This window comes from Neovison vison, chromosome 8 (genome assembly GCF_020171115.1).
Source record: "Neovison vison isolate M4711 chromosome 8, ASM_NN_V1, whole genome shotgun sequence".
NCBI classification, from domain to species: Eukaryota; Metazoa; Chordata; class Mammalia; order Carnivora; family Mustelidae; genus Neogale; species Neogale vison.
Window position 1 is genome coordinate 113223358 of NC_058098.1, and position 23727 is coordinate 113247084.

Sequence of the window (23727 nt, forward strand, 5' to 3'; positions counted from 1 at the left end):
TGTATACACTGATTTATTTAACAATATTTATTGAGGATTTTCTTTGAATAGGTATTTATATGTATTACATTTTATATATTATATCTAATGAAAAATTATATTCCTAAGAAAGTAGTTCCATCCAAATAGGGCAGGAAAATGAAAGTTCCAATTCCAATCTAATCACTATAAATAATAGTTCATATGTCCTCATTGGTATACTGGAAAGAAGATGGGAATTTAGAGGAAAATATTAGCTTTTCTGAACATTACCAAATGGAGACAGTAAGGACTTGTCCTGTCTACCCATAAAGTTTCTGTGAAAATCAAATAAGGCAATGTATGTGAAACTGCTTTGTACATAGTGAAGTTCTATGCAGTGCTGGTTATTTATAATTAGTAATAGTAAGTTTATCTTACAAACTTTTAACATTGGATGCTTATGATAGTATCTTTAAGGGATACCATTTTTGCTTGCCTAATTCTCAATTCAGTGCAAATTCTGACGTTCATGTAATGGCATTCTTAAAGAAAAATCAGAGAGTGACTTCATCGTGAAAGGAATTGTCACTTTTGAAAAATATTCACAATTGGAAATCTTTCAATAGATGGCTTCATTTAATACTATTGGTTGACAGACAGATTTAAATCATACACATTTTGGTACACCCAGTGTACAAAATGAGCTTAGTTGGTTGAAAAATGTAATGACATCTTTTAAATGATCTCATTTCAAATATGAGTGAGGAGCAAATCAAATTAGAGATCAATCTTTGAGACACATACATAGACATAACTTGCAAAGCTTACATGTGCTATTTTATGTGCTTCTTTTTCTTGAGCTGTGAGAACGAGGAGCTTAATTCAACCAACAAATGTCTAGACAGTGTCTACTATGTATAGTGTTTTAGGTGATGAAGACACAAAGATGAATGAGATATAGTCATTCTCTAGGCTACACTCCGGTCCAGCATGTCCAAAGCAGCAGCCTTTTGTACATGTGACTCTTGGTCACTTAAAATATGACTAGTGTGACTCAGAAATAGAATTTTGCATTTTCTTTAATTTTAACTAATTTGCATGCAAATAGCCACGTGTGTCTAGTGGCCACTGCATTGAAGGCACAGGTGGAGCCAAACTCAAAAGCTGACATGTGGTTAGGATGCATGGGCCAAACACTCTTCTTCTCTTAAAATAAAGGTGGTCTATTGATCCTCTGGTTTTAGGGGTGGTGGTGGGGAAAGTGCCACAATGGTTTGGGAACTTAACATTGTATCAAGGGAAACTACTATACAATTCTGTTAAAAATCCACTCCTTTTGATTTAAATGTCCCCTAACATATTCAGAATGCAAAGACATTGCCAGGCCAAGAAAGCTAAAGATAGGAAAGGTTTAAAAAAAAAAAAAATGGAGATCTAAAAAACCTAGTTTATGTGTTATCTTGGTGTTCCTTGTCATTTTCATAGTGGTTCCCAGCATCAAAGATTGGGAAAGAAGAATGGGTTAACTTGCTTACCAAGGAAAATTCCTTGATGGGGTAAAAAAAAATTTTTTTTGATGGGGTAAAATTTTTATTTTCTCAAATTAGAGACAGAAAAGAAGAACTGAGAGATCATACTTAACAACAAAAAGGTATTAAGTAGCACTGATCATTCCCCATTATTTCACATTCTATACAATTGGGAATGATCAGTAGCACTTAGTACCATTTTGTTAAGTATAAGCAACTACTTTGTTAATTTTTACTGTATTTTCATATGTAAGGTGAATTTACTTTGATAAATTCTATTTACTCTCACCTGGGGATAGAAATGCTATGATTTTACTCTTTTTGCTTATTAAAATTATTTTTAAAGATGTCTAAAGTACTCTCAATTCACAGGAGTTAGAAGTGGAAATAACTTAAGTGTTATTTCTAAGACTAAGTGGCTATCAGTGATAATAAGAATCTGAATTTTACCTGTCATTATTTGGTAGATGAGCTAGTCCTCTAAGGTAAATCTATTTTATTTTTGCTGATTTATCATAAATTGTTATCATTATTTATTTTTTTAAAGAGGCCAAACATGGTGGCAGTTGTAGCCCCAAAGCAAGGTGCAAGACAGTCATGCCTGAAAGAATACCGCTGTGGTTACACTTGACTACACTTGACTAATAGTGCGCAGGGCACTTCCTACACCGTGCATCCTCTTGGAACCGTGGCTTCTTTGCACCACAACAAACCCAATGCAGATCAAATTAAAAGGGCTAGGTTGGGTACAGCACCATGGTGCCCTTTCTTGGGGGATCTCTATGGAACATGGAAGTGGTACCATCACAGATATCCCCTGGATTTGACAAAGTTTCATAGGAACTAATTGATTTGTCTCTGAAGGGACTTTGTTCACATGAAACAGGTCTTTTTTTTTTTTTTTTTAAAGATTTTATTTATTTATTTGAGAGAGAGAGACAGTGAGAGAGAGCACGAGCGAGGAGAAGGTCAGAGAGCGAAGCAGACTCCCCATGGAGCTGGGAGCCCGATGCGGGACTCGAGCGAGGAGAAGGTCAGAGAGCGAAGCAGACTCCCCATGGAGCTGGGAGCCCGATGCGGGACTCGATCCCGGGACTCCAGGATCACGCCCTGAGCCGAAGGCAGTCGTCCAACCAACTGAGCCACCCAGGCGTCCCTTGAAACAGGTCTTAATTAAAATACACCTTTACGGTTCCAGTCCTTTGGAAATGTGGCTCACAATCATGGTGTGCTTAAGGGTTTTAATCATCTGATTTTGTAAGAGCTGGGGCAGGAAACAAGAGTTTTGTATATTCAGTGAAGTAGCCAAAATATTGGGGATGGAGTCTGGGTGTGAAAAGTTCATAATCTGTATCTCCAGTTATTCAAATTATGCATCCATCACAAAATAGAGACACTTTTCTAATGATTTCTGAGCCTTTTTATAGAAATTAAATTTAAAAATGAACATAAAAACAGCTTAATTTATAATTTCTTATAAAGCTAATAAAATTTCCTTATACCAATGAAAATGGTGAAAACTATATTCACCCCTTTCTGCATAAGCCCTGGTAGAAATTAGCGAATAAATTGGTATCATGATAAGTGACTAGAAGACCTGTGTTTGTGGCAGTAAAAATAAAACAATAATTAAATCATTCTTTTTGATGAAGAGTACTAGCTCTGGAATCAGATGGCTTGGATTCTGATTCTGACTCTGGTTTACTTTGTCTCTAGGGCAGGTCCTTAATCCTTTCTGGATTGTTTCTTTTAATTTTACAGTGGGCACAGTAACAATAATGCCTATTAGAGGGCTTCTGTCACGGTTAGCACAGTGCCTGGCACAGTGTGAATTACTTTTATCACATGTATATTTATATGTGCCTCGTTTCCTCAATTAAAAAAAAAAATATTTGACAGAGATAACAAGTAGGTGGAGAGACAGGCAGAGAGAGAGGAGGAAGCAGGCTCCCTGGTGAGCAGAGACCCTGATGTGGGGCTCTATCCCAGGACCCTGGGATCATGACCTGAGCTGAGGGCAGAGGCTTTAACCTACTGAGCCACCCACGTGCCCTTGTTTCCCCAATTTGACTGCAAACTTTGAGAACCCAGGGACCATCTCATACAGTTTTCTGGTCCCTTCATCACTCAGCACACTACGTTAAAAATTACAGAGTCAGCCCTGAGATTTAAAACTAAAGGGCGTCTCAGGGTTAGATTATAAAGGACCTTGACATTTCCCTAGGGCTGCTCTGGACCTGTATCCCACTCTAATAGGGCCCCTGAGTTTGTGGCAATGGTAGTTCTTGGCCATTTCTTACCCTAATCAAGAGCAGCCAAACCAATCAAGCATTCAGACAATCAGCCAGAGGCCTGAGGCTATATGGAGTGCTACAGAAATTCCAGATGGTTGTGGCATTTAGGAGCTGTTTCTGGGTTTCTTAGGCATTTCTGGCTACTGGGTGGTATATAATTTCTTAATCTCATCCAAGTTAAACCATGCAGAGTAGAATTTATGCCCTTCTTCTTTTACTCTTCTCATGGTAGAGTGATGAGCTGGCTAACATTTTTCTTATCAAAGGACTTAACGTCTCTGAACAACTTATCAGCAACAAGCTCACAGATAACCCGTGGTCAGTGTACTGATCTATCTCCTTTAAACATGCTTTCCACATTTTACTTCTTCAGTTTTTTTTATTGAACAATTTGGCTGAGCTATCCCTAAAAAGAACTAAGTTCCATACTTTGATAAATAGAATAAACTTTATCAAAGTTACCTACCTTCTGTTTGTAAACACTGAGTATAGCGACAAGGTTCAGCAAGGCTGGGTTTCCTTAAGGAGTAATGTGAGAATCACATATTAATCTGGTATAATCTAGGAGTTGGAGGTAGGCTTTGAGAATTTAACATTTTCATTATCACTCTAAAACATTTGGAAAGTTTGAATAAGGCCTTCCTTCTGGCTCTTCTCCTTCTTCCCAGTGCTCTGCCAGTAATGTTTCTTCATGTAGCTGGCACTGTAGCTCCCTCCTTCTTTTGTCCATTTCCATTCTATCTTAATTTAAAAAATAAATTTCCAAAATTTTTTTAGTTCTATTTTGTCAGTGTACACTTGCAGCTGCACACAAATTTGATTATAAGTTCTGCGGTGCTGTGAAAAGCTTGCAATTTTTTTCCCCCAAATGACAGGCAGTGTAAATTATGAAGTACAAAATAGTGTATGTTAAAGTACTGCCAGCAATAAATAAAAATTGCTTATTTGGAAGAAATGACTTTGGAAATGAGGAAGAACGAGGGGGAAGGAGGAAACAGTCCATACAGGAAAGGAAAGAGCCACATTTAGAGGAGCGTCTGAGGGATAAAGACGAAGGACACACTTAAGGCATCTTGATCCCTGGAAACACTTAAGGCATCTACATCCTAGGCAGTTCTCCAAGGGTTAAGTCACAGAGGGTAGTCAGGTTGGGTTAGATTTGCTAGTTTCTTTCCTAATAAGATACTGGACCTTTACTTCCCAAGGACGGATCCTTCAGCAATGTTGAGTACCTAACTTGTGCCAGGGATCTGCGCCGGAACTGGATTTGCAAAGGTGAAAAAGAGCACAGTTCGTCTTCAAGCGTTTCTGGTCTTTAAAACAGAACACCCTTAAGAGGTAAGCGTAAAGGGACCTGCTGGAAAAAGAGAAAGCAACTAGAAGCTTGGAAGAGTCCTCAGGGCACCACGGAGGAAGTGAGTTGTGGTCTGAAGGGCAAACTGAATTTCGATCGGTTTTTGTATCTTCCGAAAATAAATGATGATGTGAAATGAACAGATCCTCCCGAAAGGAAAGGGTTGGGATGAAGGATGACGTATTATATGGATGATTTAAAAACACATTTAACTGGAGCAGAAACTTACACAAACCAGTCCCCTGTAACTGGCGGGAAAGAGGGGTCTAGATGGCAAACTAGACTGACTAGTGCTGACTGATCAAACTGACATTCCTCCGCGTGCAGCGTCTTCTTCAGACTTGCACCTTGCTAAATGGAAATCTTGACTGCTATTCTCGAAAATCCAGTTTGAGGGGGTGGGGGAGAGGGCACCCACTTTCATTAGATTTTGCACAAAGCATAGGGAGACCCCTACTTGCATGGTTCCGAGCCCTTTTCTCCCCTCAACCTCTGTAGTTTTAAGGGTTGTGCGAGGTCTATCTGCAGGGATTTTAGAGGTTTTCCTCATCCTCTTGAAGAGAAGTAATAAAAGCATTTAAATTAGCGGGAGGGCGGTTAACACCCGCAACCCTGGCTCCACTGCACGCCTCGTCACCCGCTGGGGTTCACTCGGCGCCTGCCTTCGGCTGAGTCCCAACAGCGCTAACGGCCGCCGGGCAGCAACGGCTCCCGGGCAGCGCGCGGCGAGCGTTGGGCGCTCGGGACTCGCAGGCCAGCGGCTAGTTCACCAGGCGCAGGGAGGGGGGCGAGGCCGAGCCGTGGGCGGCTCTTGACGAACAGCCTTTCCGGCCAATTGGAAGCCCGGTCGACTTTTCCCCCTGCCAATAGGGAGCAGGACCCAGGCTGAGGGGCGCTTCCCGCGGGCTGCGGCTGGATTCGATCCTCCGCGGCGGCGGCTAAGGCGGGGGCGGAGGCTCGGCCTGGGCGGCGGGGAGCGGATTAGGGGAGGAGGGAAGACCGGAAGCCACGGTCGCGTCCCCATCCTTAGATTTCGCTCCCCCGGGTTGGGAGCGGAGACGGAGGAGGAGGGAGAGGCTGAATGTTGGCTCCGTAATAAAGAGGAGCGGTTGCTCCGGAGCTTCCTCCCGGGGCGCCCCCCTCATCCCGACCCGCTCCCTGCACCCACCCGGCTCCTGGGCGCCTGGCCCCCGAGTCCGGCCCGGCAGCGCAGACCTTCGCTGAAGACACTCGGCCAGTGGAGGGGACTGGCCGGCGGCGTCCGAGGCCCGCGCCCCGCCGCCACCCCCACCCGCTTGCCCGCCGGTCTCTCCGGCCGCCGCCATGTCCTCCTCCTCCTCCTCTCCCAGGGAGACGTACGAGGAGGATCGCGAGTACGAGAGCCAGGCCAAGCGCCTCAAGACCGAGGAAGGGGAGATCGACTACTCCGCCGAGGAAGGCGAGAACCGCCGGGAACCGACGCCCCGGGGCGGGGGCGATGGCGGCGGCGGCGGTCGGAGCTTCTCACAGCCGGTAACAAAGCGCGGCGCCCCGTCCCCTGTGCCTGGCGGCTCCCCGGGAAGCAGGGCCCGGCGGCGGGGACTCGGCCCCGGGGCCTTCCGCGCGTCCAGTTTCCCCCCCCGCTGCTGCGCTGACCCAGTCGGGAAGCGCCGGCTCCTCTCTTTAGAGCTTTTATTCTTTGCCCTACCTGTTTCCCGCATCCCAACCGGGAACCCGGCTCCGGCCTGGCTGCAGGCCCCGCGTGCGAGTGGTTTGCCGGCCCTGAACTTGGGGAGGGTATCCGGGCGGGGGCGGCGGGGCGGCGTTGCTTCCGCTCCGGGGGGGCTTTGGGGCGCGATTAGCTCTTTGTTACTTTAACTCCTCCGGCGGCTGGCCGGCTTCGGGACGACCCTTTCTCTCCCTTCTGCCCCTGTGGCCGCAGCATCCGCGCGCCAGTCTCGGTCACAGGATGGTTGCGTGGGTTCTGCCGGGGTCTCTCTCCATCTGGGTCCGGGGCAGATCTGTAACCGAATGACCTATTGGGCTCTGCGCGCACACCCTAGTTCCCCTGAAGGTTTAATTTCAAAATTTTTTACTCTTGGCAGGCATGGCGTGCATGCTTTGCTTACCCAGGTTTAAGATCGTTGCTCAGTACAGATTTTAGGTCTTCGATCAAAAAAATAAAAGTGTTTGGTAGTTGTTAACATCATCCTTATTTTCAGGTAAAACAGATCTTACCAGATTTGTCCCACGAAAGGAGGAACTGAACTCGGAACTGCATTAAACACACATTCTTACATTCTTGTTGCTCTTATCAGAAATGTTAGGTGGAGGCAGAAGGAATGTGAAAATCGTCTTAACCCACAGCAAGCAGTGGTAACTCAGCTTAAGAGCGTGGAGACTTTGAGGAAACGAAGCAAAGCAAAAGTTTTTGCCCTTTTTTGGTGCACTTAAGATGTCTTAATGGCTTAGATGTCGGTTAAACATTTATCACATTTTAATTGTGATTTTTTTAAAAGAAGCTTTATCTGAAGTTTGAGAAATTATACACATATATTCTACTCAGAATGTTTTTCATCATTTTATAAGAGGCACATTATAAGCCTTTTAGCTGTTGTTTGAATTTTTATGTGAAAAATTCTAGTCAGTAGTCCCCAGTGTTAGAGTTTCCAAATATGAAACAGTGACACACAGGTTTCAACACATTAGAAAAAAGGAACTTTTTCTTCCTCAAAATAAGTGTTTCCTTGTGGCTAGATATGGCTTTTGATTTTTTGTGCCTAGGTATTTGGAATATTCAAAATGTGGCTTGAACATGTGAATAAAGGAAATGCATGTTTTCTTAAAGTTTCAGTTCAAAACCAGTTCCCCTGTGGAATTTGGAAGCAGGAATATAATAACTGATATTTTAGATGGAGCCGATGGATCAGTGTATTTCTTTTGCCAGAAGTCTTGAGTTTTTTGTGTAGTAGCATGAAATGTTTTAAGTGTTTTGGAAAGATACTTTAATTTTTTTATGAAAATTTTTTTCTTTGAAAAATAGATTTGATATTAAGACAGTGGTATTATTTTGGATGTTGGGAAGAAAATAATACCTAATTAATATATCTAGAGTGATAGCTATGGAAATAGCACTGGGCAGGGCTTAGAGAGAGTCAGAAGTCTTAGCTATCATATGGTCGGTGTGCCTTTGGGGAAGTCCCTTAATTACTATTCTTGAGTTCATTTAGTCTGTAAAATATAAAAGTTGAACCTTTCCATACCTGAAGTTGTAGTTTGGTGATTAATGTAATGCAGCTTTTAAATTACCCAGGCAGAAACTAATACCTGCAGATTGAGTTATAAATTCTAATTTTTGTTTATCTTACTGTTGTGTTGTTTCTTAGGAGATAGTGAATTGCTTTTATTTAACTGTAGAATCAATACTGCACTGTCAATTTTAATGAAGTTTTATTTTTCCCGTTTTTAAACCTTTTTATTCATGTAAATTGTGGTGCTATTTTGAAATTATTGCAGCTGTGGAAACCTGCACATAATAAAGTTTTATTAGGATGGGCATTCCCTGGATAGAAGTTTAATGTCTAGTGCGTCATCAGCCAGAAATACGGTAATTCATCTAACTGAAATGGGTTTGGCTCAACCTCAGTTGTCCTCCAGTCCAGCCAGAGAAGAAAATACCTTGTGGTCAAACCGTTAAACAACAGTAAATGCAGGTTAGGTACAATGATAAGCAATCTTTTCAATTCCAGTTGGAGGTTTGTAAGGTGCAAAGGAAGACTTCAAAGATTTACATTATTTAGCTTCAGATAATTAAGTTCCCACTAGTGCTTTAATAATATATTAATTAGATTTAAAGACAATAGTGAGTATTTAGGAGAAGCAGTGTTGGGGTGCCTGGGTGGCACAGTCAGTTAAGCATCTGAGCTATTGATTTCTGCCCAGGTCCTGATCTCAGGGTCGTGAGATGGAGCCCCACCTTGGCCTCTGAGCTGGCATCTACTTGTCCCTCTCCCTTTGCTCCTCCCCTCTTGCGTACTCTGTCAAATCTTAAAAAAAAAAAAAAAAAAAAAAAAAAGGAAATCAGTGTTTTTACAGATGCTCCTATTTAAAAATGAGTTGATGATTGTGAATGGTCATGATGTGTTAAGGTGCATGGAGAAATGAGTTAGGAAAAAAAGAAATGAGGTGGTAGGTTGGTATGAGAAATAAGACAGTCTTCAAATTTATGGCTTCTGGCACTTAATTTGAAGATCAGAAATTCCTAGAGTGTTCAGATTCATTGGGCTGCATTGTTGAACAAAGCTGGATTATGGAGGTTTGTGATGCATTATACATTTAGTTATTCTGAGTGGTTGTCTTAAATTTAGCAGTCAGGACCTTCAGGATCATATTAATGGTAAATTTTGTATCTACTTATTTTTAAGAAAGCAGCTTGACTCCCAAATATTGGAGTTTTACTTGGCAAAACCAATTGAGGAATTAAATGGGGAGGTTATATAGAAATATCTGCTTTTTAAAAGACTGGCATCAATAAAGATTTATGGAGTGCTAATTCATTTTGGAGACTTTCAAGTTTTTCTTTTATTCTTTTCTGCTAGTGACTCAAGAGGCAAATCAGATTGTTAAAATGGTTTGTTTGCTGATGTGAAAATTTAAGTTTCTCAACTTTTAATAAATAGACTTACAAAACGGCAAAATGCCAAGATAAAAATGTAGATCCTAGGATTTCCTAATGATATATATTAGGTAGAGAATCTAGTTTGAATTTAAGACACACACCTATACTTTAAGGATCTGAATTACAGAGATGTATAGGAATATTATGATGGCTTATTGGATAAATATAGGATAGGAGATGAGATGAGGTCACTTTGTTAGCTAGCTCCCATAGGAAAAGTTTAGAGGCTGACAGCATAGTAACTACACTCTGGGTAATAAAAAAGTTAAAGGGTGTGTTCCCTGGAGGTAAGTGCCAGCGTCTTGAGGCTTCTATAGCAATAATGTTCTCTGTCTCCTTTAGCTAAGGTATTCCAGTAGAGTGAGGTGAGGATTTTCTGGCTTGGTATTAGGGAAAAAGTGAAAAATATTAGGTTTTACTATCTTTTGGTTTTAATAATTGACTATATTTCTTTGTGTTAGTACATACAGTTGAAAGAGCTCTTAGTAGAACCATAAGCCCAACCAAGGCAGGTTTCTTGGATCTGCTACCAGTATGCTTTGTGGCTTAACATCTCTGGAACTCAACTATCTCATGAGGAGGTTAGATTAGATGAACACTGTGATCTCTTAACTGATCAAAAAACAATGCTTGAGACCCTTATATGTGCTGGCTGCTGTTCTCCGTGATGAAGATATTAAAGTTAAAAATTCCATATCTAAGAATCTGTGATTCATTTAGCGCTTTTTTTTGCCTCTATGAATTGAAAACAAGTTTGAAAGCTTGTAGTTGCAGTCACAGCAACAATTCAGGTGAGCTTAAGCAATACAAAAAGTGGCAGACAGAGGTAGGGAATTTATTGGCCCATGTCCCTGAGAAAGCCAAGTTGTGGCAGTAGTAGGCATGGCTGGGTCTAGGGATTTAGATGATGTCACTGAGACTTGCTTCTGTATGCCCCGTTTCCTCTATGTATTTATAAAGCTAGACTTACATTCTTACAGCTAGCAAATAGAGAACACTCTTCTTCCCATATATATATATGGGAAGAAGAGTCCCATATATATATATATATATATCTCCCTTCTTTTTTTTTTTTTTAAGATTTTATTTATTTATTTGACAGACAGAGATCAGAAGTAGGCAGAGAGGCAGGCAGAGAGAAAGGAAGGGAAGCAGGCTCTCCGCTGAGCAGAGAGCCAGATGCGGGGCTTGATCCCAGGACTCTGAGCTGAAGGCAGAGGCTTAACCCACTGAGCCACTGAGGTGCCCCCATATATATCCCTTCTGATCAGCACTTTTTATCTTCTCTCTCCCTGCAGCTAATCACTGGGCTGCTTCTGTGTGCATGACTGTGTGATTGAGAATACCAGTGGGACAACAGCATTCAAGACGCACAAGTGTGCATGTGTCCATGTGTCCGTGCATGTGTGTTTAACCAGAAGAAGGGGAAGGAGGGGGCGCCTGGGTGGCTCAGTGGGTTAAAGCCTCTGCCTTCAGCTTGGGTCATGATCTCAGGGTCCTGGGATCAAGCCCCACATTGGGCTCTCTGCTCAGCTGGGAGCCTGCTTCCCCCTCTCTCTCTGCCTGCCTCTCTGCCTACTTGTGATCTCTGTTAAATAAATAAATAAAATCTTTAAAAAAAAAAAAAGAAAGAAAGAAAGAAGGGGAAAGGGGTTCTGGTTGGCCAAAACCAAATAATTTCTACTACATGAGCAAAAAAGCAAAGATTTTTTTAGAAAGTTATTTGAAGCATATGGCTGTTCTTTTTAATTTTTTTTTCCAAAGATTTTATTTATTTATTTGACAGACAGAGATCACAAGTAGGCAAGGAGGCAGGCAGAGAGGAGGAAGTAGGCTCCCCACAGAGCAGAGAGTCCGATGTGGGGCTCAATCCCAGTACCCTGAGATCATGACCTGAGCCGAAGGCAGCGGCTTAACCCACTGAGCCACCCAGGTGCCCCATTCTTTTTAATTTTTGTTATGTCATCAGATGTACCTAAAAATATTAAATAAGAAAATTAAAGGGTTTCCCATATTTTGGATCTGCTGTATTATTTCTTAAAAAAAAAATGGAAGAGAGAAATGGGTGCCTAAGTGGCTCAGTCGGTTAAGTGTCTAACTCTTGATTTTGGCTCAGGTCGTCATCTCAGGGTGGTAGGATCAAGCCCTGTTGGGCTCCCTGCGGGGCATGTAGCCTGCTTAAGATCCCCCCTCCCTGCTTGTCTCCCATGTTTCTCCCTCTCTAAAGAAAAAAAGAGCAAGTAAAGAGATGTGATTGTTTAATAAAAATCATGTTGTGCAGCTGCCCTCTTAAAACTCCTTTGTCCTTGATTTGTATGAACTATCCAAATAAAAGGGATAGCTTAGTATCTAGAAATACTGTATTCATTTCTTGGTACAATACTGATAAATTTGTTCTTCCTTTTTTTTTCCCCCCTTTTTAAAAGATTTATTTATTTATTTATTTGACAGAGAGAGAAAGAGAGAGAGAGAGGTATCACAAGTAGGCAGAGAGAGGGGGAAGCAGGCTCCCCGCTGAGCAGAGAGCCTGATGTGGGACTTGATCCCAGGACCCCGAGATCATGACCTGAGCCGAAGGCAGAGGCTTCAACCCACTGAGCCACCCAGATGCACCCCCCTTTTAAAAAAGATTTATTTATTTATTTGACAGAGAGAGGGAGAGAGAATTCTTTCTTTAATGTTGATAAATTCTAATTCTAAGAGGCATCCAGAGAATGATTACCAGAATGGAAAAGACACTTTAAATCTCATTATAAGAGGAATGACAGAAGAATCTGGGCTGTTCAGCCTGACGGGTATATTTAAGTGTGGTGTGAGCAATCATTACAAATAATTGGAAGGTTATCATGTAGAAGAAGGAAATGTAGATAAGGGTAGGTGGCACCATTTAATATTTCTTGAACCATTGCTAAATAACTACATCTCTCACTGTGCTACACATTTTATATTAGTATATTGTATATTTATTTACAGTAATCTTAACATGATATGGATTTTTTTAAATAGTGAAACTGAGGCTTGGCAAAGTAATTAGCCTAAGATCAATGAGCCAATAAGTGTCCAGATTCCAATGCTGGTCTGACTTCAAAGGCCATTTTGGATACAAAACGACAGAGAGGGTGATTTGGATGCACATTAGCAAGAATTTTCTAAAAATATAATGGATTGTCTCATGAGTAGATGGTTTCCTGTCATTAGAGGTATGTAAGGAGAAGCTGGATAATCACTTGGCAGTGGTTCTGTGTCTGGTGCTGGCAAATGAATTACTGAGTTTGAGGTTGGAGTTATTTTTTTTTTAAAAGATTTTATTTATTTGACAGAGAGAGAGAGAGAGATCACAAGTAGTCAGAGCGGCAGGCAGAAGGAGAGGGACAAGCAGGCTCTCCGTGGAGTAGGGAGCCGTTGTGGGACTCCATCCCAGAACCCTGGGATCATGACCTGAGCTGAAGGCAGCCACTTAACCGACTGAGCCACCCAGGCACCCGAGGTTGGACTTTTTTAATCCTGTAGTTATAAGAGGGCAGAAGAAGGTTGTTCAGTTGCTGCTGAGCATGTGTTGGGCATGGAGATGCTGGGAAAACAAAAAAGCCTAGTAAGGACATTGTGCCTGCCTTTACTGGTTTACAGTTGTTGCTTTACTATGTGAAGAGGCATTAATGGGCCCTTCTTATTTTTCTCAGATAGAAGCTTCATTTATACTCTACTGAGCTTCCCTTCTCTTCAGAAGAGCGTGCTCTTTAATCAACAATAGTCAAAATTCGCATTTAAAGTTGTTGTTATTAGAGTTGGTCCTTCAGATAGCCTTAAGGGGCTGGGAGTTTGGAGTGGTTATAACTAGACTGGGCTATAGCCTGGGAAGGGGACCAGAGAATGCCTCCATTATAGTTGACAAAGTTTGCATAAGGAAGGGATAGAGTAGTTAAAAAATTTTAAAAAGTGTATGTAAAATGAAGGCATGCCTTCATTTGCTGAGTGCTCACGTGGAATATTGTTTTTAGTCTGAAATAGATCAGTATGGAGCCTAGATAACTACATAATTAGAAATGGAAGGAATTTGGGCTTCTGTATGAGAAAGGATTTTAAAAAGAAACTTTTGAACTGGAGAAGACAAAGTGTTAATACATGCATGGGGTAAATAATACTGATTTATTCACCAATTAGTAGTTAGATGCATAGTATGATACTTCAAAAGAGGTAATTTTAGGGTACATAAAAGAAATTGTACAACTGATTTCAGATTTCTCACCACCAGTATATAGGATAGGTAGAGATAAGAAAATACTGATAAAAGTTTTAGGGGGCTTCAGGTGGCTCAGTTAAGCATCTGACTCTTGATTTTTGCCTTGGGTCATGATTGAGCCCCAGTGTTGGGCTCTGCGCTGGGTGTGGAGCCTGCTTAAGAATCCTGCTCGTCTTTCTCTTCCCCCTTCCCCTGCTTGTGCACACTTGCTCTCTCGTTCTCCAAACAAAAAAAAAAAAAACAAACAAAAAAATCCCCCCCAGAACTTTTAACATTTGGGGCAAAGGGGGTGGTAAAAATATTGCTTGAAAAGATATCATTAGTATATCAGTTTTATTTTTGGAAACAACCCTGGGGGGTTTTCTTTTATTTTCACAGAAAGGATGGAAAAAAAAAAGTTCAAGAAAAGGGGCCGTAATACAAAGATGAGAGAAATATCAAGGTAGATAAACTCATGAATGGCAGATTCACTGAGTGGGTATTAGGGAAATAACAAGGGGGACAAAATATGTTTTCTGCCTTGAAGTTGAGATAATTGTATCTTCTTCTAAGTAGCATAGTGTTTACATTTAATAGCTTTTAGCTTCTGAAGAATGACTTACATTTTGAACTGTTCCATTTAGGAAATAAAACTAAATAATAATATATTAACATAAGGTATTTTGAGGGATTTAAAAAAATTGGTCCTGGAATCCATTTCTTTGAGAGAAGACCAGTTTGAAAAATGGTCATTCTTTTAAGCATTGTATTCAAGATAATGAATATCCACGATGGGAAGGGAGGTAGATATATTCAGCTGACTGGCAGTGTTTTATTTTTTAAACTGAGCGGTGAGTTAATGACTGTTTATATTGTTCTTCATACCTTATTGTAGGCCTTAAGTATTACATAATAAAATAATTTGCCAACTTTTTATTCTGTGAAATACTCAATTACATATGTCCTTCACCTAGATTAATCAGTTTTTAACATTTTGCCATTTGGGATTTCATCTCCATATGTGTATATCTATATTTATATACATTTTCCCCCTAAACTATGGAAGTAAGTTGCATTTATCATGACGATCCATTCCTAAATACCCCAGCTTTCCTAAAAATAAGGATATTCATGGGGCACCTGGGTGGCTCAGTGGGTTAAGCCTCTGCCTTTGGCTCAGGTCATGATCTCAGTGTCCTGGGATCAAGCCCCACATCAGGCTCTGCTCAGCAGGTAACCTTCCCTCCACCCCCCCAACACCCCGCCTCTCTGCCTACTTGTGATCTATGTCTCTGTCAAATAAATAAATAAATAAAATCTTTAGGGGAAAAAAAGAATAAGGATATTCTTTTCACATAAACTTTACCATTATAATGGTATACCTAAGACAGTAGTTCTAATGCCTAATATAATAACCTGTCTGTATTTAAATTTCTCCAGTTATCCCTAAGATGTCTTTTATACCAGTTTTTACTATTATAAAGATTGAAGTATTGCCTTTGGTTGTTGTCTCTCTTTAGTCTTAAGCTAAAATCTTCCACTATTTTCTTATACTAACTTTTTGAAGAGTCTTGGCCAATGTAGTTTTCTTCTGTACATTTACCTTCACCAGCTGATTTTTAAGGATAGCAAAGATGACTTATTTCTTGAAGTTAATTGTTGTCTCACTATTTTTAGAGTAAAACTTATTATTTAAACTTTAAATATATGTTCCAAACTAAGTTTTCAGGTATGATTTAGAGCTCTTTTCCTGTATTGCTGTTCAGTTATATTTAGTAGCTTAAGGATGATAATGCACATTTGGTTGTTGAGTTTTACTTAGGCAGAGTCTCATTTGTTAAGGTTGTTAATGGAGTGTTTGGTTACATGGTGTACAATCAGAATGATTCATTTCAAACTTAGTGGCATGTAATGAATATCTGCTTGACCGTAGAAAAGACTTGGCATAAGCAATTCAAATGACATTCCAAGTATTGAATTAGTATTTGCAGAGGACTGAATTTATTTGTTGAATTTGACAATAGTGTGAGAGTAGTCACGTGGTTACTTTATATATTTAAATTAGCTCTTTTCTTTAAGCCATGCTGTAATTTTTTAAGTTATAAAGTAAATAGTAAAAAGACACTTTTAAAATAGCCATAAAGAGATTTAATTTTCTTAAAATGATTCTTAAGTTTTAAAGCTAAAACATTTGTGCTTTTAGATTAGTCTGCTTGTAGGAGGAAAAAAACCTTTAATAGATTTTTTTGGTGTATATGTACAAACATATAGTGGGGGGCTCTCCGCTCGGTGAGGATCCTTTTTCTCTCTCTCCCCTGTCTGCTGCTCTGCCTGCCCGTGTTCTCTCTGTCAAATAAATTAAAATCTTAAAAAAAGAAAAAAATCAAAATTTTCATGCCGAACATTTAATTGATGATTTTTTTTCTCAGGTCCTTTTGCTAACTTGTGAATGCAATTTGGTTTGGGGTATTGTTTGTTTCTTTTCTTGCTTTTTAATGCAGGATTGAATTTACTAAAGATGCAATTCAGATCATGAAAGTTTTTAACTATAAATTATTTTCTTTTGCTAGGAGGCAGGTGGAAGTCATCACAAAGTTTCTGTTTCACCTGTTGTCCATGTTCGAGGACTCTGTGAATCTGTGGTGGAAGCAGACCTTGTGGAGGCTCTGGAGAAATTTGGGACAATATGGTAAGGCTCATAGGGACTTCATGCAGATTGAAAACAGTATGGTAAAAGCCTTGATGTCTAAGTATATATTGGTGCCATAGTATATATTGTTTGCCTGTGATTGTATTTGTTTAGAACCTTTGTATTTCTTTTAAACCTCTTAGTTTTAACCTTCTGGGATGATGCATGGATGTATTTTTGTGGATCCATGATCACCTTTCACTCCTCAGCCAGGTTGTATGTGAAATAGATTACAGCACCTTTCATCTGATTTTCAAATGAGTCCATGATTCCTTGTTAAACACTGCTTTAATGTTTAAATGAGTTGATTACACCCTTCGTCTTTAGAATTTTAAGTAGTGGTGCTTAAAAACTGATTTTTGGTTGTTTATTTTGAAATATTTAAGAATTAATTGGTAAGTAAAAGGGGGTAGATTAAGGGTAGGCATGATTTGTGTAGGTTTGTGTTGCTGAGTTCTTATGCAGACCACGAGCAATCAGTGTTTTATCCTAGTTTGTTTTATTTTGTGTTTTGTATTCACTCAGGCTCCTCCTTTCACTTCCCACAGCTGCTGTATGCTTGAGAATATTGACTTAAGTGAAAACATAATCAGAAAAGTGAATTTGCTGCCAAAAATAGACACTCAAAAATTCTAATTATTTTTGGAGTATGCCCGGCTGTTGTTCTCTTCTTAGTATGGGTAGTCTGGAGTTGATTTTATTATTTTTTCCTTGGTGACTATGTTTGGGGTTTTGGTTATAGGCATCAGGCACAGACTAACTTAAAATATACAAACAGCAAAGAAATTTCAGTATATTTGCTGAGATTGTTTGATTGCTTGATTGCTTCAAACTTATAAAAATTTATGTGAAGTTCTGAGTTTTGAAAGGATGCATAAATAGATGGTGAGAGAGTGATTAGAGATGTCCGACAGGAATCGTTGCTTCAAAGGAGCAGTAATAGTAGTGTTAAGTGACACCTTCCATCATGGCGTCTTTTTTATTAATTTTCTTGATGACCTTATAGAGGGGTGGATAACTTGGCGAACCTGTTATCCTAAACTTAACGAACCTCAGAAACCACAGTTACATATTGTTTATTCTTGGAGGTATGAATTGGCAATCTACACAGCAGAAGAAAGCCCATTTCTTAAAGTGTCATTAAGATGATTATCATTTGTTAGTCATTTGAAGTGGATATTGGAAGTTAAGTTTTTGTCTTGGAGCTTCATTTATTGAAGCAGACCTTTAGCCTTATTTAGACCTTGCATGTTAGTGCTAGGCTAGCCCTATGGGTTGCATTGTCTCATGAAGTTAGAAAGAGATGGCTATTTCTGGTTTATTCTCCCCCCCCACTTTTTTAAAAAATATTGGGCTTTTAAAGTTACTTCCTTAAAGTGAAGAAATACTGAAGCAATATTAGAAAACCAGCTGATGAGCAAATACTGGTGGAAACTTTAGAGAAATAATAACCGTGTTGATACTTTGATGTTAATTATGACCATGACCTGAATGTGGGGCATTAAAGAAATAGGACTGTTTGTTGAAGTTGAATTATTTGAATCACTTTTGAGTGGCCTGTCTACTTTAAGCTGTATACTCTTTGATATTTAGTCCATGGTAAAGTGTTTTATATGTGAATATAATTCAGTGAATTTGCATAGTGCATAATTCTGCCCTCAGGATTTGTGGATAAAAAAGTGAAATAATTGGAACAAATTGGTATATAATTAGAAGTTTGATTGGCATAAATATTTGCCATAGGAGTTTTAACTGTATGAAGTGATCTTGAGTAAGAGGTGGCTGCTTTTAAAGCTGAAAGAACCTTGAATAGCCTCCAATGAGGAAGAGGTGTTTTGCTTCAGAATGTTGCATTTTAGGGTCTTTTTCTGTTTATTTCTTGAGTGGTGTGTGTGGGATTATGAAGATTACATAGAAACTGCTCATATTAAAAAGATGTGTCGCTAAATTCAACATGTAGTAAGTTTATACCTAAAAACTAGATGTTTTTAGGAGCAATTACAATATGGTGTTGGTTGTGTCAATTTAATGAAATTCTATATATTTTTTGTCTTTATTCTGTAGTGTATCCATGTATTAGGATCAAAAGAATGTTTAAAAATCTTTACTGAGTCTCTCTTCTTACCTTTCCCCCTCCCATTAAAGGAGAGGATGCTAGGTATAATTAGCTGTATTGGTTTAAATTTTTATTTATTTTTTAAGACTTTATTTATCCATTTGACAGACAGAGACACAGCAGGAGAGGGAACACAAGCAGGGAGAGTAAGAGAGGGGAGAGGCAGGCTTCCTGTGGAGCAGGGAGCCTGGGACTACAGCTGGAGCTGAAGGTTGACACCCAGCCGAGCCACCCAGGCGCCCTGGTTTAAAATTTTAAAACAAAACTTTTGGGACCTAATTTTCTTCTCTTTTCTTTCTTTCTTTCTTTTTTTTTTAAACAAAACTTTTGGGACCTAATTTTCTTTTCTTTTCTTTCTTTCTTTCTTTTTTTTTTTTTTTAAGATTTTATTTATTTATTTGACAGAGAGAGATCACAAGTAGGCAGAGCAGCAGGCGGGGGGGGGGGGGGAAGCAGCTCCCTGCTGAGCAGAGTGCCCGATGTGAGGCTCTATCCCAGAATCCTGGGATCCTGACCTCAGTCAAAGGCAGAGGCTTAACCCACTGAGCCACCCAGGCGCCCCCGGACCTAATTTTCATTTAAAAATTTGTAAATGTATTTTGAGTTATAAGTTGAAAGCACTGACCCTACTATGTCCCTTAGTCCCGTTGTCTATATTTTTTTTCTTTTCTTTGGTCTTCCAGTCTCCTTCATATTAGTGCTTTTAAAGATTTCTTATAAATTATGTGCCAGGCAGTTTAGATGCATTCTGAAATGTCTGAAACATTCTAATTTCCCCTTTATCTTCATGTAATGACACTTTTAAACTTTTTTTTTAAAAAATATTTTATTTATTTATTTGACAGAGAGAGAGAGAGATCACAGGTAGGCAGAGAGGCCGGCAGAGAGAGGGGGAAGCAGGCTCACCGCTGAGCAGAGAGCCAGGCGGCGGGGCTCTATCCCAGGACCCTGAGATCACGACCCGAGCCGAAGGCAGAGGCTCAACCCACTGAGCCATTCAGGCCGCACTTTTTAACTTTCAACTGTGTTTCTAGTTCACTTACTATAGTTAGAGAGGCAGTTTTACTGTGACCAAGTCCGTAATAGGCCAATAATAATTTATTTTTGAACCTTTATAAGTTTCTATGTGCCAAAGGATCAAAGGACATTATTAACTTATCTACATGGTAATACCATTTAGCTATTCAACCAACATATATATTTGAGAGGAGAATGTTTGTTCTTCCTTAATTTCTTTAGCATAGTCCTAATTCCAGGGTTTTTTGTTTTTCATGTAAGACATCAGAATGTTAGCAAGAAATTTCTAAAAGGAATGCTTTTCTCTCCTGGTATTTATATTTTGCATTCATAATTGGTAAATCTTTAATTCAAGGTCTATTGTTATTTTCTTTAATTTTGAACAATGTGGGTGGGAGAGCTAACAAGCCTCATAGACGAACGAATACTGATTTTTGAATGCCTGTTACACATCAGCTCTGTTTTCTTGATTCTAAAGATATGAAAATGAGGCAAAGCAAGCAGTTTGTATGCAGTAACATAATCTTGACAACAATCCTTCAAGTTTTATAAATGCAGAAGCTGAAATTCATAAGAAATTACATAATTTGCCAGGTTACAAAGTGGTCTTTTTCTTACTAATAAACCATTTGCCACTTTCTAAAGGGTAGCGGTAGGTCCGGATGCTTATTGAGAAGCATTGCTGTCACTGAGTACCTGGCGTGATGATTTTTCTGCAGACTTCTACTGTTATAAAGCCATGATGATTCTATTTTAAAACATTTTTAAGGGGCTTGTTCTTATGAACAGAGGAGATTATTGTTTCCCCTGGTGTGATCCACATACTTTGATTTCTTTCTTCCCTTCCTCCCTTCATTGCTTTATTATTTCATATGTTTATTTAAAATATGTTCTTGCCCAAGAGTATACAGTGAAATGTGACTAACTTCACCCTCTTACTCATGGGCAACTATGATTACCATAATCCAGTGAATAATTTTTCATGGATTCTTTAATATTTAAAAATATTTTGGAGGAGATTATTTGTATGAAATTGGTTGGTTTGGAGTTCCTTCTCTATATCTTTTGATTCTCTTGTTTTTAGTAAGATAAATGAAAGTGTATAGTCAGTTCTTAGTTATTAGTGTGGGCACTTATTTATTTGGAAAAATCGATAGAGGTAGTAGTTTCTGTTTTTAGAGTTCCCATATGCTGATCTTCTGTTCAGTTTTATTTCCATTGATTTCTATATCTAGATATTTTCCTTTCTTTTAAGATTTTATTTATTTGACAGATACAGATCACAAGTAGGCAGAGAGGCAGGTAGAGAGAGAGAGAGGAGGAAGCAGGGTCCCTGCTGAGCAGAAGAGCTTAATGTGGGTCTCGATCCCAGGATTCTGGGATCATGACCTGAGCCAAAGGCAGAGGCTTTAACCCTCTGAGCTACCCAGACGCCCTCTATCTAGATATTTTCTAATATTGCTTGGGAGTGGCAACCTGAAGAGTAAAGGGGACGGTGTCATTAGTAACTAACAGAGACTTGTGCTTGAGGAGGGCAAAAGGTGGAAAACCTCTCAGTCACAGGAGGATAAGCTTGCAACTATGCATCATCTACCTGATGTACAACAGCTTATTTGGATGATTTAAGAATTGACTAACATTAGATATATGTAGTGAAGAATACTAATCTGTATAATTTGACATATTTTTTTTAAAGTCTGGTTTCCTTGATTGAGATAAAATAATGTTAACTGAATTTATTATATTTGGGTATTCCTTCCCAATCTCCCTTTTCAGCTATGTTATGATGATGCCATTTAAACGGCAGGCTCTAGTGGAATTTGAAAACATAGATAGTGCCAAAGAATGTGTGACGTTTGCTGCGGATGAACCTGTCTACATTGCTGGTCAACAGGCGTTTTTCAACTATTCTACAAGCAAGAGGATCACTCGGCCAGGAAATACTGATGATCCATCAGGAGGCAACAAAGTTCTTCTCCTATCAATTCAGAATCCTCTTTATCCAATTACAGTGGTATGCATTTTGTATAATAAACTAAATTAAAAGTGATTTTGAAAATTGCCTCTAGAGTGACTAACCTGTAGTTTTCTTCACTGCCATCTAGATATTTGAAAATAGTGCTTTTTAAAGAATTATTAAAATGAATATATCGTGCTTAACAAAGAAATGGTGAGCACTGAGGTTAAAATGTCAGAAGTGCAGTTGTAACAAATAAGCACTTTTCAAAATTTGTATTATTTAGCATCAGTGTTAACTATTTCTAATAAGGAATTAGACTTGTTAGAAATAATCTAAGAAATTTCTCTCACTCATGTACCAGCACATGTGTTAAGACCATCTATTAGGTAAGGACAGAATCTCAAAGATGTATATATTATTGTAAGTGCTTTTGAGATAACTTATTAAAAACTCGTCTGATTTACTTAAAATTTCCTGTTTCACCCTTTAAAACAGTGATATTAGCAGAATTTTTACAAAGGATTCATATTCTGAACCAGTTAGGTTTTTTACTTCATAATCACATGCTGTTTCATAATAAGCCAGTGACAAGGACACTTTATTTTTTGCGATGAATAGAATATAACTGTAAGGGAAGCTTCAGTTAGTATGACTTCTAGTAAGGACTTAATGATACTGGGACATAAAGCATAATATACGGATATATACAAGATATACAGATATAAGAATACAGATATTAATAAGTCTATAATATCCCTAGACTTATTAATAAGCAGTATTAATTAGTATTAATTACAGTATTTTGTGTTCAGGGAGAAAGAATGTACCTAATCTAGTACAAGTAGTCTGATTTGTTTATGGTTGTATCCCTAGAACCTAATGGTGCCTCTGTGTAATTGTAGGTGCTCGAAATTTCTTGGTAGTTGAAGAATTGTTCTTAAGTATGTTAAGTTCTCATTTAATTCAGGGATCTTGTTTGCTGACATCTAACATTGTATAAATGATCTTTCTGGAATCTTTTCTCTATATAGTCATTGTCCCTTGAAAAATAAATGCCAAGTTTATCTGTTACTACTTCTTAATAAATATTTATTTCTATAATTCAGGGGATTTTAAAATATTCCTGAGTCACTTTGGAAAACAAAACATAAATTAATTGAATATAATTTCGGTTTACTTAACTGTGTGTTGTCAGACATTATTTTAGGTAACTGTTAAAGTAAGAATCAAGGATTTTGGAGAGAGATAAAGGTAACAGTCCTTTTGAAATGTTTCATTGTAACTTTTCTGATGTTTGTTATACTGTATGGGTGAGGAAATAACTTTAGAAGTACAACAGTTTTTAAAAGTTTAATGAGTAATGGATAAAAATGACATCTTGAGGGTGTTTATTTTTTTTTAAGTTAAAGAAAGCAGGGTATCATTTTCTTGTTTTTCCAAATGTAAAATGTGAAAAAATCTTGTTTTCTTTCCTTCATAGGATGTTTTATATACTGTATGCAACCCAGTTGGAAAAGTACAACGTATTGTTATATTCAAGAGAAATGGGATACAAGCAATGGTTGAATATCCTTTACATAGAAATTTTTTTTATTGATGTAGAAGATTGCTGTGTAATATGATCTTACTTTTTCCTGCTTAATCATATCTTGACAAGTGGTATTTATTCTCTGCTCTTCACCAAAAACCTACTTGTTTTAGATTTAAAAAATGAAACTGTAGTACCCACAGATAAGAATAACTTGCTACCTAAAAACATTCCCATACTTCATCTCATAGTGTTCTTTGTCTTTTTAATAGGGGAAAAATAACATTTTTTGATAATGTGTTCATTTGTACCTTTTTATTTTATTTTTTAAAATTCTTTGTTGGTGGGCACCTGAGTGGCTCAGTGGGTTAAGCTTCTGCCTTCGGCTCAGGTCATGGTCTCA

The 23727-nt window shown here is 38.8% G+C and overlaps 1 protein-coding gene across 2 annotated transcripts in view; it reads left to right on the forward strand.

Annotated features, from left to right (window-relative positions):
* Positions 1–6155: 6155 nt before the first annotated feature.
* The window catches only part of HNRNPLL (heterogeneous nuclear ribonucleoprotein L like), a 38312-nt gene continuing 20740 nt past the window's right edge, over positions 6156–23727 (forward strand). The window contains exons 1-4 of one of the 2 annotated variants that reach the window (XM_044261722.1): positions 6156–6650; positions 16585–16703; positions 21613–21850; positions 23277–23362. In XM_044261722.1, coding sequence (XP_044117657.1) covers positions 6462–6650; positions 16585–16703; positions 21613–21850; positions 23277–23362 — 632 coding nt within the window. In that variant the 5' untranslated portion in view covers positions 6156–6461. The remainder of the gene's footprint in view (positions 6651–16584; positions 16704–21612; positions 21851–23276; positions 23363–23727) is intronic. The other variant, XM_044261721.1, reaches the window with a different exon arrangement.